This window comes from Aythya ferina (assembly GCF_964211825.1).
Source record: "Aythya ferina genome assembly, chromosome: 17".
Lineage (NCBI taxonomy): Eukaryota > Metazoa > Chordata > Aves > Anseriformes > Anatidae > Aythya > Aythya ferina.
Window position 1 is genome coordinate 12,957,519 of NC_140316.1, and position 10,877 is coordinate 12,968,395.

The following is a 10,877-nucleotide window of genomic DNA, read 5'->3' on the forward strand; positions in this document are numbered from 1 at the left end:
CGCGAGAGCCTCGGGGCGGAGCCGCTCCGTGAGGCGACCGGAGCCGGCTACGGGGAGGCGGAGAGACCGAGCGGGGCCGCTTCGCGGAGCTTTTTTTCCCCCCCCCCCCCCCATCCTCCCGCTAGCTCCGGGCCGCCGCCATGCCGCGCTACGCGCAGCTGGTGATGGGCCCGGCGGGCAGCGGGAAGGTGAGGAGGGACGGGGGGGGTAATGGGGAGAGGTGGGGGGGGGGGGCGAGGGTCGGTGTGGTGACGGGATGGGAAGCGTGAGGAGGGCGCTGACGGCTCGCCTGTGCCTTGCAGAGCACCTACTGCGCCGCCATGGTGCAGCACTGCGAGGCGCTGGGCAGAGCCGTGCAGGTGGTCAACCTGGACCCGGCGGCGGAGCTGTTCGGGTACCCCGTGATGGCAGGTGAGGGGAAAGGAGGGGTTCCTGAGGGGAAAACTGGGTTGCTGAGGGGACTGGGGGGGGTTCCTGAGGGGGCCGGGGGGGTGGTGGGCTGGGGAACCCCCCCCACAGACGCGCCGTGTGTACCTGATGTCCTTGCAGATATCCGCGAGCTGATCGAGGTGGATGATGTTATGGAGGACGATTCCCTGCGGTTTGGCCCCAACGGGGGGCTGGTGTTCTGCATGGAGTACTTCGCCAATAACTTCAACTGGCTGGAGGAGAGCCTAGGGCACGTGGAGGATGACTACATACTGTTCGACTGCCCAGGTGAACGATTCCTGTGTTGGTGTCGTGCTTTGTGCACAGCGTAATGTTTTCAAGATGATTTCTGTGCTGGTCATGGAATCACAGAATCATTTAGGTTGGAGAAGACCCATAAGATCATCAAGTCTAACCATCATCTAACACTGCCAAGTCCATGACTAAACCATGTCCCTAAGCAGCACATCCACACATCTCTTAAATACCTCCACTGCTTCCCTTGGCCAATGCCTAACCACCCTTTCCATGAAGAAATTCTTCCTGACATCTAATCTAAACCTCCCCTGCTGCAACTTGTGTCCTATTGCTTGTCACCTGAGAAAAGACACTGACACCCTCCTCACTGCCACCTTTTCAGATAGTTGTAGAGATCGATGAGGTCTTCGTTCAGCCTCCTTTTCATGTATTTTTGTATTATTAACAGTTGTCAGAGTCGCTTCCAGATGCTTCAGAAGTGAACTTGTCTCCATTCTAATTTGGGTGACAGCACTGACTTTTGCTAGCAGCATGTAGCATGAGAAGACTATGGCAATGCTAAGTGGAGGCTAAGGAAGGAAAACAAAGTTCTTAATTCATTTCCACTTTGCCAGTACAATTCCTTCCAACTACAGGCACAGTTGTCTGGAAGATTGGGCTTTCTTTATCAGCTGTCATTCATACCAAGTGTAATGCCCATGTTTCTATAACCGATAACTTTGAAATGTTTCTGTTATCTTTACATTTCTGCATATTAATATTCCAAATGTGTCTTAGGTCAGATTGAACTCTATACACATTTGCCAGTGATGAAACAGCTGGTGGAGCAGCTTCAGCAGTGGGAATTCCGTGTCTGTGGAGTGTTTCTCGTTGACTCTCAATTTATGGTGGAATCTTTTAAGGTACCCATTTGAAATCTTGTAAACAATTGTAAAAGTTCATATTGATGTACAACAAGGAATCTGATTGATTTAGGGAGCTGAGTTTAGGCTGAAGGAAAGAATACTAAAAAGGGAGATCTGATTTCTGTCATTAGCTGTCTCAGATAAAGGTTGTAGAAAGGAAAGTTCCAGCTGGATGTAAAGGAAATAACCTGCACTGTGAGAATGGCCAGGAGGGAGCAGGGGCATAGAGAGGCTGCATAATGGAAGTTTGTGGAGTTGTTCAAAACTTCGGTGGAAAAAAGCCCAGAGCGACCTAATGTGACTGAGAAGTTAGCTCTGCTTTGAGTGTTGGTAGGGACCAGATAACCTCTAAAAGTTTCTTCCAGCCTAAATTGTCCTGTGATTCTATGAGAGCCTTCTCAGATCTGGAGAGAGAGCATGACCCTTCCCTAAGCCAGCAATAAGAATCCCGAGAAGGGCTTTGAGTTTTGTTAATGTCTTTTTCTGTGACAGATCCAGATTTAAAGCTCTGGAAACAGCTGGCAGACAGGAGCCTTGTCACCTCCCTTTTCCAACAGAGATAATGACTTCCCCACTTGGCCTCATGCCCATGTTTCACGTATTCGTTAGCTGGGCTTGCTGTATGGTAGATTGTGTCATGCTTGACGGTTTTGTGTTTTTTGGTACTTAACCATGTTATTTTTCATATTTCTTCAGTTTATTTCTGGAATTCTGGCAGCACTCAGTGCAATGATCTCTTTAGAGATTCCACAGATTAACATCATGACTAAAATGGATTTGTTGAGCAAGAAAGCTAAGAAGGAAATAGAAAAGTAAGTTCCAAAAGATTACTTGCTCTGTAGTGTGATACTTTGAGGTATATTTCACTCAGAATTCAGTCCATGTAAAATACGCTCTTTTTGGAATGGCAAAAGATGGATTTGTTCTGCATCAAATGTGGTCTTTAAATGCCTGGATAGGATGTTTACAGTTTAGTCAAAGTCAAAAAGTTAGTTCCATGTGTGTACATATCTCTAGATTTTTCTGTAAAAAAATATCTTGAATAACTTGCATCATTCTGAATGACATTCTGGGATACTGCACTTCCTTGAAAACCTAAACTAAAGGTGATCCTAACTTGTTTTGGTACTGAACATACTGAATTACCTTGGTGTTACTTTTACATTTGTACTACAATTCGAAAAAATAGTATTTCCTGTGGTCTTTCTCAAAGCTTTCTTAAGTATAGAAGTATAGTAGCAAAAAGAAAAGTAAAAACGCCAACACTTTTTTCTACTAGCAATCATAATCTGAAATTTTTAAATATTTACAAAAACTATATTTAACAGGGGTTGTAAGTTGCCATGATATTAAGTTGGTTCATTCAGATCACGGAATCATAGCTGACTGTGGTAGCTGTCTAAAAGCATAGTGATTAATGTATTCAGTAGGTCAGTGCTAATGATGAGTTTGTTTCTGCCAGGTACTTAGATCCGGATATGTATTCTATGATTGAAGATTCTACAAACCTATTGAAAAGCAAAATGTTCAAAAAACTGACTAAATCCATATGTGGATTGGTACGTATATTCTGATTTGGGAACTACCATTGGTTTGCAGTTTTTCTTCAAATGGCTTTAGCACTCTGGACTACAAAAATACAAGCGTAGTTTAAGGCGGTGGTTTAGAGTGCTGTGAGGAGACTTAGTGCATATTCCTTCTCATGTCTTTTGAATCCTTTCTCTAGATCGATGATTATGGTATGGTTCGATTTCTACCTTTTGATCGCTCTGATGAGGAAAGTATAAACATAGTTCTGCAGCACATAGACCTTACCATTCAGTATGGAGAGGATCTTGAATTTAAAGAACCAAAGGTAAGGTGCTTCTGATGATAAGATGAAAACTAAAAGGGCTCCTTAATACAAGTCATAATATAAATGTGTTCTTTGCCTTGTTAATAAATGATTGCCTTCGTATGGTTCAAAGGAAGCCATGTTTAGTCTTTTAGTGACAATGCTTATATCATCTTCGTTTACAGTCACAAAAATGAGATTCTTTAATACTGTCTTGCTTGTGCAAGTACCGTTCAAATGGTTGTGTTGAAAGTAATGCTTTAATTTCAAAAATAATAGAATTTTAACCTTTAAAAGTCAGAAAGGGCCATTAAGATCACCAAGATCTTTTCCTGCATGTTTGTTCAAACTCCCCTAAAAACTGCTGCATCAATATCTCATGTTACAAAGCTATTCCTCATCTGTGTCTCTCATACATCTATCATGTAAAATACATGATAGAAGACCACTGGGTTAAAATCAGTTCCAGGGTTTGTCTAATTTTATTACTCAGCTCAAAACTCATAAGGAACAAGTCCAGTGCTTCTATAATGCTTTTAATTTGGTTTTGTACTCTCTGAACATGCAAAATACCTGCATGTAGTTTTTGATCTATACATTTTCCTACCTCTAGAAACAGCTTTTCAGAAAGTTTTTCAATTTGTTTTATGGAACAATATTAGACATTGTTCTGTTGTAGTTTCTAAAATAAAGCATCACAGAACAGAAAATGTAAAACAGCCCCTAGGAAAAAGTCAGGTTTTACCTTTTTTGTTTTCTTTCTGGCAGGAAAATGAAGAAGATAAATCTGCTCTTGTGGATGAGTATTTTCAAGATCATGTAAATGAGTGAAAAACAGATGCTCAGAAAGAGGAAGAAAATACCTTGCCTGTGTGTTTAAAACAATGAAAAATCTGTACAAATATATTTGATGTTTTATCTGTAAGATAACTAACATTTCTACTGAGAAGTGGGCTATATGTCAGTTTATATGACAGAATATTATGAACTATATTGTTGGTTTTAATTCTTTTATAAGTACAGAAAGTTCCTGGATTCTCTTAAATGTTTCAATTTTATTTTGTTTTTATTTCTTCTCCCAAAATGTATTAGTCCAATTTATTATTTATTAAGCTACTTTCAGCTGAATTGGAGGATGTTTTTCTGCTGCTCATGTCCAAGTATCTTTCAACCTTGCCTTTTCCTTAACCCTAAGGAATGAGTTTTGCTCATGGGAGTCCTTGAATTAAAATATTTTCCATAAAGGTCTCATGGTTATGTAATGCTTAAATTCAGTGGATGCCTCCGTATAGGCATGACACCTCTCACTATATGGGATATATGGTTTGTGTATTAAAAATTAAGTCTGTTCCCACAAAGCATGAACATCAGCCAAGTTGCAGTTCTTCAGAACTTTGAAACATGGAGCCAAAAAAACGAGTCATTTTTTAATAGTTACAGGATAGGTTAACGTCATGATGTGGATGTCTTGATGCCTGTCTGGGGTTAATCCTTAACCCCATCACGTCGGGGCCTGATGTGGCTGAATTAAATTTTGCTGATTTAGCTCACCTCCAGCCTGGCACATCCTAGGGCTGAGTCATAGAATCAGGGAGTGGTCTGGGCAGAAAGGATCCTCACAGTCCCAAGGCTGCTCCCAGCCCCATGCAGCGGGGCTGGGGCATCCTTCTGACCGTGTCCTGCTCGTGGAGCATGGAAAGAAGTCCAAGCCCTTCAGCTTCAAATTCCCATCGTTTTTCCTGCCTGAATCACACAACGAGTCATTTAGGGGGGGAAATTAGACACCCTGGCTCCCAGGGAGGGCTGTGGGTCGCTAGTACCAGACGAACCTAGGGCTTTTCAAACACCTCACCCCAAAACCCACCCCGCTGGGGCTGGCTCCGTGCTGCCTCACCCCTCTCCCCACCTCAGCTCCTTCCCCGGCCGGGAGCGGCGCCTCTCGGGGCGGCGCAGGCTGCGGCTTCCCCTGCTCGCACCGCCCTGCTGCCTCATTTCCTGCAGCCCCGGAGGCCGAGGAAGAGGAAGAGGAAGGTTTTTGCTGGGAACCCATCCTTGCCATCCACCCACTCGGCCCCGCCGAGCCGCCCCCTGCCCTCCGAGATGCCGGTGAGGGGCCCGGGAGGCCGGGCGCGGGCGGGCGCTGTGGGGCCGGGGCTCGGCTGTGGGGCCGGGGGTGAAAAAGGAACGGGGCCGGGGTTGGGGGGGGAACGGGGCCGTAGCCGCTGGAGCCTGGCGCTTTGGAGGGGGTTGGTGTCGGTGGGAGGCTGCTGCAAGGCCTGAGCCTTCATCTTCCTCTTTCTTCTTCCTCCCCCCCCGCCTAGAGGGCAGCAGCCTGCCACGGCCCCGCAAAGGCAGGGCTGTGGGGTGGGGAAGGCTTCTTAAATGGTCACCTGGTCAAAGCCAATTTTGTAGGAAGTGGCATATTCAGAGGGTTGTTTTTTTTTACCCCGCTTACACCTGTTGTAGCACACAGAAATCTTCTTGAGCATGTATGCGATAAGCCTAATTTTAGTAATTATCATCTATTATTAGCTAGACGTGGAACAAAATCCCTTTCTAACGATGGAGAACTAACTCGTTTAATGACCAATTTCGTGACCTGTGCCATGCCCCAGTGCAGGGCTGCTCCCCCTGCTACTTGGGTTCAGGCAGCCCAGGGCTGGAGCAGCACACACAGGTTGGCTGGACCAATTTTGTCCTCTCTTCCATCACTGCTAACAGAAATGGTGGTTAGGGTGGTGGTCGTCACCAGAATGGTGTTAAGATATGGGCCCAGTTAGAAAAAATAAGTTGTTTCTGCAAGGAAAGGTTGCTGGAAGCACAGCTAACCAACAAAACTGACTTTGGTGAGGATGCAGGAGAGAGCTGTGATCAGTCTGCACTGCCAGGTGGATGCCAAAATGCCCATTTTCAGTGGCATTAATAACAAGTCTTCTCCCCTGTCTGTAGGCTTACCACTCAACTTTAATGGACTCTGATACCAAGCTAGTTGGGAACATGGCGCTGTTACCCATCAGAAGCCAGTTCAAAGGCCCAGCGCCCCGGGAAAGTAAGTTTATGTCTGAAAGCCCCTTTGCGTATTGTTCGTAGTCATTTCAGTTTGTCCCAGACCAGACCTAGTAACAGTGAGGAGTTGTGGCTTAGAAATGGACTGCTTTGTAGGTGATGTTTTCAGATACTGAAGTGTTACAAGCCATAGAAAATTATTATACAATAGTTATCTGGAACAGCTCTGGGTAATTTGGTTACTTTAGTAATTGAAATGAAGCCTACCGTTACTATCTTTACACTTCCTCCAGTGTCTCAGTGTGCTTGTCAGCAGGCTCTGAGGAGGACGTGGTGGTGCAAACCCTCTGATGTCAGAGGAAGCAGAGGTTTAACTGCAGAGAACTCGCATTTTGGGGCAGAGGCTGAGGATGCTTGGCTGCTCAGAAGCCGAATGATGATGAGGAAGAAAGGCAGCACTGTAGGGTAGCAAAAAACCAAAACTTTAGTTTGGGGCATCCCAACACTGAACACTCAAGTTACTCAGCGGGTAGGAAACTGGGGAACTGCCGAACTGCTGCCCTTTGTGAAGTGAGAAGTCATGGTGGAAGGAGGAAAAAGGACTTAAAACTCCTGTTATAGTAGGAAACTTAAATATTATGGTCTGAGTTCACCAGTCTTCCATGTAGCAAAGACTATAGTGTAGCCCTGTTTTCTGCATTTTTTTGAATTATTTTGCTTTTGGAAGAATCATTGTTTATCTACTTCAGTGAACAAAAGTTATGATCAAATGTGGTGCACTGGTACACTGTTTAACTTTGGTTTTCTTTTTTCTTTTTAAGCTAAGGATGTAGATATTATAGACGAAGCCATCTACTACTTCAAAGCCAATGTTTTCTTCAAAAATTATGAAATTAAGGTAATTTTTTTTGTGATACTGTGTATACAGTAAGACTTGGATATTTGGTGGTACAGATATACATTTCTTTTCATGTTAAATAGTTCTATTAGATAACAAAACCTCCCCTTCCTCCCACTTATTTTTTTTTTAATTGGATAAATGTCGTGAATTACAAGTTCCTTTTTGATGAGGAAGTTACCACAAATGGTTTGAATTAATTCCTGTTTCAAACTTTTACCAGTTCCATAAAACATCCTGTAGTCTAACAGTGTCTGGACTCTGTGTGCTCTTATTTTGCAGAATGAGGCCGACAGAACACTGATCTACATAACTCTCTACATTTCTGAGTGCTTGAAAAAGCTGCAAAAGGTAAGCAGGGAAACAGTCTGTTCTGGGATTGTACTCAAGAATATTTGCTGATGTTCTCCTCCTAGGGGCACAACTAACACTGCTCACCACAGTCCCAGTTGTCAGAGCCACAAATACTTGAGGCTGTGGATCTCCAAGGAGATGTTGTGATGCTAATTTTGATGAGTCTTTTAGTGACTGGTAAAATATTTGAGTCTAAGGCTTTTGTTTGTAAGTTTTAATCAATTGTTTGCCTGGTTCTTCCAGTGTAACTCCAAAGGCCAAGGAGAGAAGGAGATGTACACACTAGGAATCACTAACTTCCCAATCCCTGGGGAACCGGGCTTTCCACTTAATGCCATTTATGCCAAACCTACCAACAAGCAGGAGGAAGGTAAGAATAAACCAAGAACTCTGAAGGCTTCCTTTGGCCCATACTTTACCAGCTGCATTTTTGGGACTACGACTAGAAAAGTGACCCTGAAAACTGAAGCTTCTGAATCTGTAGCTCTGTCTTTTGCGGGCTGCATGAGCTGGATTTTCTGACCTCAGGGGCTCAAAAACTTCCCTGGGTCCATAAATCCAACAGAACAGAGCAATAGTGGTCTGAGGCTTTTGCATCAACATAATTGCTAGATAAATTCTGTAACAGAGCCCAAAACAACTTCTGCACTGAGAAAAGAGGAAGTCCCCAGTTGTGGGCAAAGGTACCAAAGAGAAAAAAATGGTTTGGATGATCCTTTTTACTGATTTTATAATTATATAAAATTATATTAACATTATATAAAATTAAATATAAAAATCCCAAGTGTGGCTGTACATTGAACGAACCAACTCAGCCAGCCAGCAAGCTGAAAGGTGTGAAAACTCACAGTTTCTGCTGTAGGCATTGATGTCCGATGCTTTCATGATAAATTCAATTTCACTTGGTGTTATTTTGTGCTTGTGTTGTGTTTCAGAGGTGATGAGAGCCTACTTGCAGCAGCTCAGGCAAGAAACCGGTCTTCGGCTTTGTGAAAAAGTATTTGATCCTCAGAGTGACAAGCCTAGTAAGGTAAGGCTTTGCTGTGATCAACACAGATTTAATGAGAGGCTTGCTTGTTTTTTCAGAGAAGTGAGGTGATGGGGTAAAAGATCAGGGGTGCGTAACTTTGGAGCAGACTTCCCTGACTTTATAAGGCTATCAGACTGAAAGTTTTCAATACATTTCATCTGTAATATTGTAAGACAGCAAATGACGATTTTGGCAACTTTTAAAAGCAGGGTAGTAATAAGTGGGGTCTCATTCAGTTCTTCAAAGTATTACATGCTTTGGATTCCAGGTTTTGCATTACATGCATTGGCTAAGGATTCCAGGTTTTCAGAAATTTACAGGCATGAGAAATGCTGTTTATCTTCTTGGGTGGTTCTGATCTGATACCTTCCTTGAAGTAAACCATTTTGCCTCATACCCAGATTAAAAAAATAGCCTATCAATACACGAATTACCTCTTGGTCATATGTTTCATGTGCAAATATGACTGTTTTTAATACTGAAAGTAGTTAGGCTAATTTAGTTTCAAAGGCATAGCCTTCTGATGCATCCCTTTGTTCATTATTATACTGGACTAAATATATTGAAAGAGATAGCATATACAGAATAATGGCAAAAATAGTATTGAAATAGTAGAAAGGAGAATGTCTTACCTTAATTCAGAGTCTGCAGCCCTGTTTTATAACTCATTGGATCCACTCCTGTCATCTTGTTTTCCTAAATTCCAATAGAAACCAATAGGGAAAACTGTACATGCAAAATTGGAGCCTTAACATTTGTTATTTGTCAGTGGTAGAGTACTTGGAAGTCACTATTTCATTTATTGCATTGAAACTGCTTTTGCATATTTTCTTATTTCGTACTTTCTTCTGCAGTGGTGGATCTGCTTCGTGAAGAGACAATTCATGAACAAGAGTCTCTCAGGTCCTGGGCAGTGAAGAGGCAAAGTAGCAACATTAAGCATTTCCACAGGAACACGTGTAAAGGATTTTGTCTCTCTCTTTTTTTTTTTTTTTTTTTTTTTTTTTTGGGGTATGTTTTGTACCAAGGAAGAATTAAGTGCTTACGAAGAAAAAATAATCAATGAGAGGTAAAAGGAAGTTAAAGCAAAAAGATCATTGAGTACTGTAAGCAAATATTAAGCTGGTGCTTAATAAAAGATTTCTAATGTGCTGTTTCAGATGCAGGCTGCTTTATTATCAGTGGCTACAGCTAGCATTTAAAACAGGGCTTTTGTTTAAACAGGAGAAATGTGTGTGCCTGGGGGCGTATGTAATTGCTCTGCTGGCTAGAGTCTCAGTATCACGTGTTAAAGTACAGTGATTTTTACCTTTTTTCAATAAACTTAGCTTGTAATTAATGTGATAACTGCTTTATGTCTTATGGATAGCTTTCAAAGAAATAAAATCAAAATTTTGGTGAAAAAGCCATCATTATTGTGTAATGGTAAAGTAATCAGAAGTGAATCATTTGTATTGTAAACAGGATTAATGCAGGGGCTGTGGTCTCCAGCAATGTCCTGATTATTTAAATCTTCTTCAGAGCAGTGCTTCCTTGTACTAAAACATCTTCAAAGAGTAATGCAGGCAGATTACACACAACTTAGTCCAAAGCTGCCTTTGTGATGGCAGATTTGGACAAACAATGAGCATGATAGTAGCAAAAATTATTTTGATCAATCTGATGGCTTCCTGAAGATCTGCAAATGTAAGTTTGTTTTATTTTCTAGACAGAAAATTGCAGTAAATGGCAAAACATTGTGGCAATGCTTGTTTCATTGCCACCATACAGCACCAACACACTTTGTGTTCCTTAACATTGGGCTGCTTGGCGCAGTCACTGAGAGCTCCTTGAGCTGACAGCTCCTCCTGCTGTTGGTGGCAGCAATGCTTGTGGAATACTCATGTTTTATATTTTACACGTTTTACTCCCTTTCACAGTAGAAAAGGGATTGGTAAAAAAATCCCAACACGTCTGTTTTATTTTATTGCTGTGGGAGGTCAACCCCTGTGAGAGGCAGTTCATGCCTCATAGTTAATGGTGGCACAAGTTAAAGCATTTCTTCTGCTTGTGTCCCAGAAGAAACCTGGATTTTAAAGGGTCTTTCTTCTCAGATGTCTATTTTTAAAGGCAGAACCTCTGCTACCTCCAAGACCTCTGTCACAGCCAACAGCTAATGAAGTT

General features: G+C 42.5%; 2 protein-coding genes across 2 annotated transcripts; both read left to right on the forward strand.

The window, feature by feature from the left end:
* The first annotated feature begins 3 nt into the window (after positions 1-3).
* On the forward strand, positions 4-4,670 carry GPN3 (GPN-loop GTPase 3). The gene is made up of 8 exons (XM_084491428.1): positions 4-188; positions 303-411; positions 550-717; positions 1,465-1,589; positions 2,289-2,404; positions 3,055-3,151; positions 3,319-3,447; positions 4,195-4,670. Exons 1-8 carry the CDS (start codon positions 141-143, stop codon positions 4,255-4,257), a joined length of 855 nt encoding a protein of 284 aa, XP_084347554.1. The 5' UTR covers positions 4-140; the 3' UTR covers positions 4,258-4,670.
* A 702-nt stretch (positions 4,671-5,372) lies between these two features.
* Positions 5,373-10,058, forward strand: ARPC3 (actin related protein 2/3 complex subunit 3). Its single transcript, XM_084491433.1, has 7 exons — positions 5,373-5,532; positions 6,376-6,475; positions 7,254-7,330; positions 7,613-7,681; positions 7,928-8,054; positions 8,620-8,714; positions 9,569-10,058. The coding sequence occupies exons 1-7, from the start codon at positions 5,527-5,529 to the stop codon at positions 9,629-9,631; spliced, it is 537 nt and encodes a 178-aa protein (XP_084347559.1). The 5' UTR covers positions 5,373-5,526; the 3' UTR covers positions 9,632-10,058.
* Positions 10,059-10,877: the final 819 nt, after the last annotated feature.

Coding starts and splice junctions, on each gene's coding strand:
- GPN3 (XM_084491428.1), top strand. CDS start 141: ATGCCGCGCTACGCGCAGCTGGTGATGGGCCCGGCGGGCAGCGGGAAG. Junction 1,590..2,288: donor TTATGGTGGAATCTTTTAAG/GTACCCATTTGA, acceptor ATATTTCTTCAG/TTTATTTCTGGAATTCTGGC. Junction 2,405..3,054: donor GCTAAGAAGGAAATAGAAAA/GTAAGTTCCAAA, acceptor TGTTTCTGCCAG/GTACTTAGATCCGGATATGT.
- ARPC3 (XM_084491433.1), top strand. Junction 6,476..7,253: donor AGGCCCAGCGCCCCGGGAAA/GTAAGTTTATGT, acceptor TTTCTTTTTAAG/CTAAGGATGTAGATATTATA. Junction 8,715..9,568: donor AGAGTGACAAGCCTAGTAAG/GTAAGGCTTTGC, acceptor TTTCTTCTGCAG/TGGTGGATCTGCTTCGTGAA.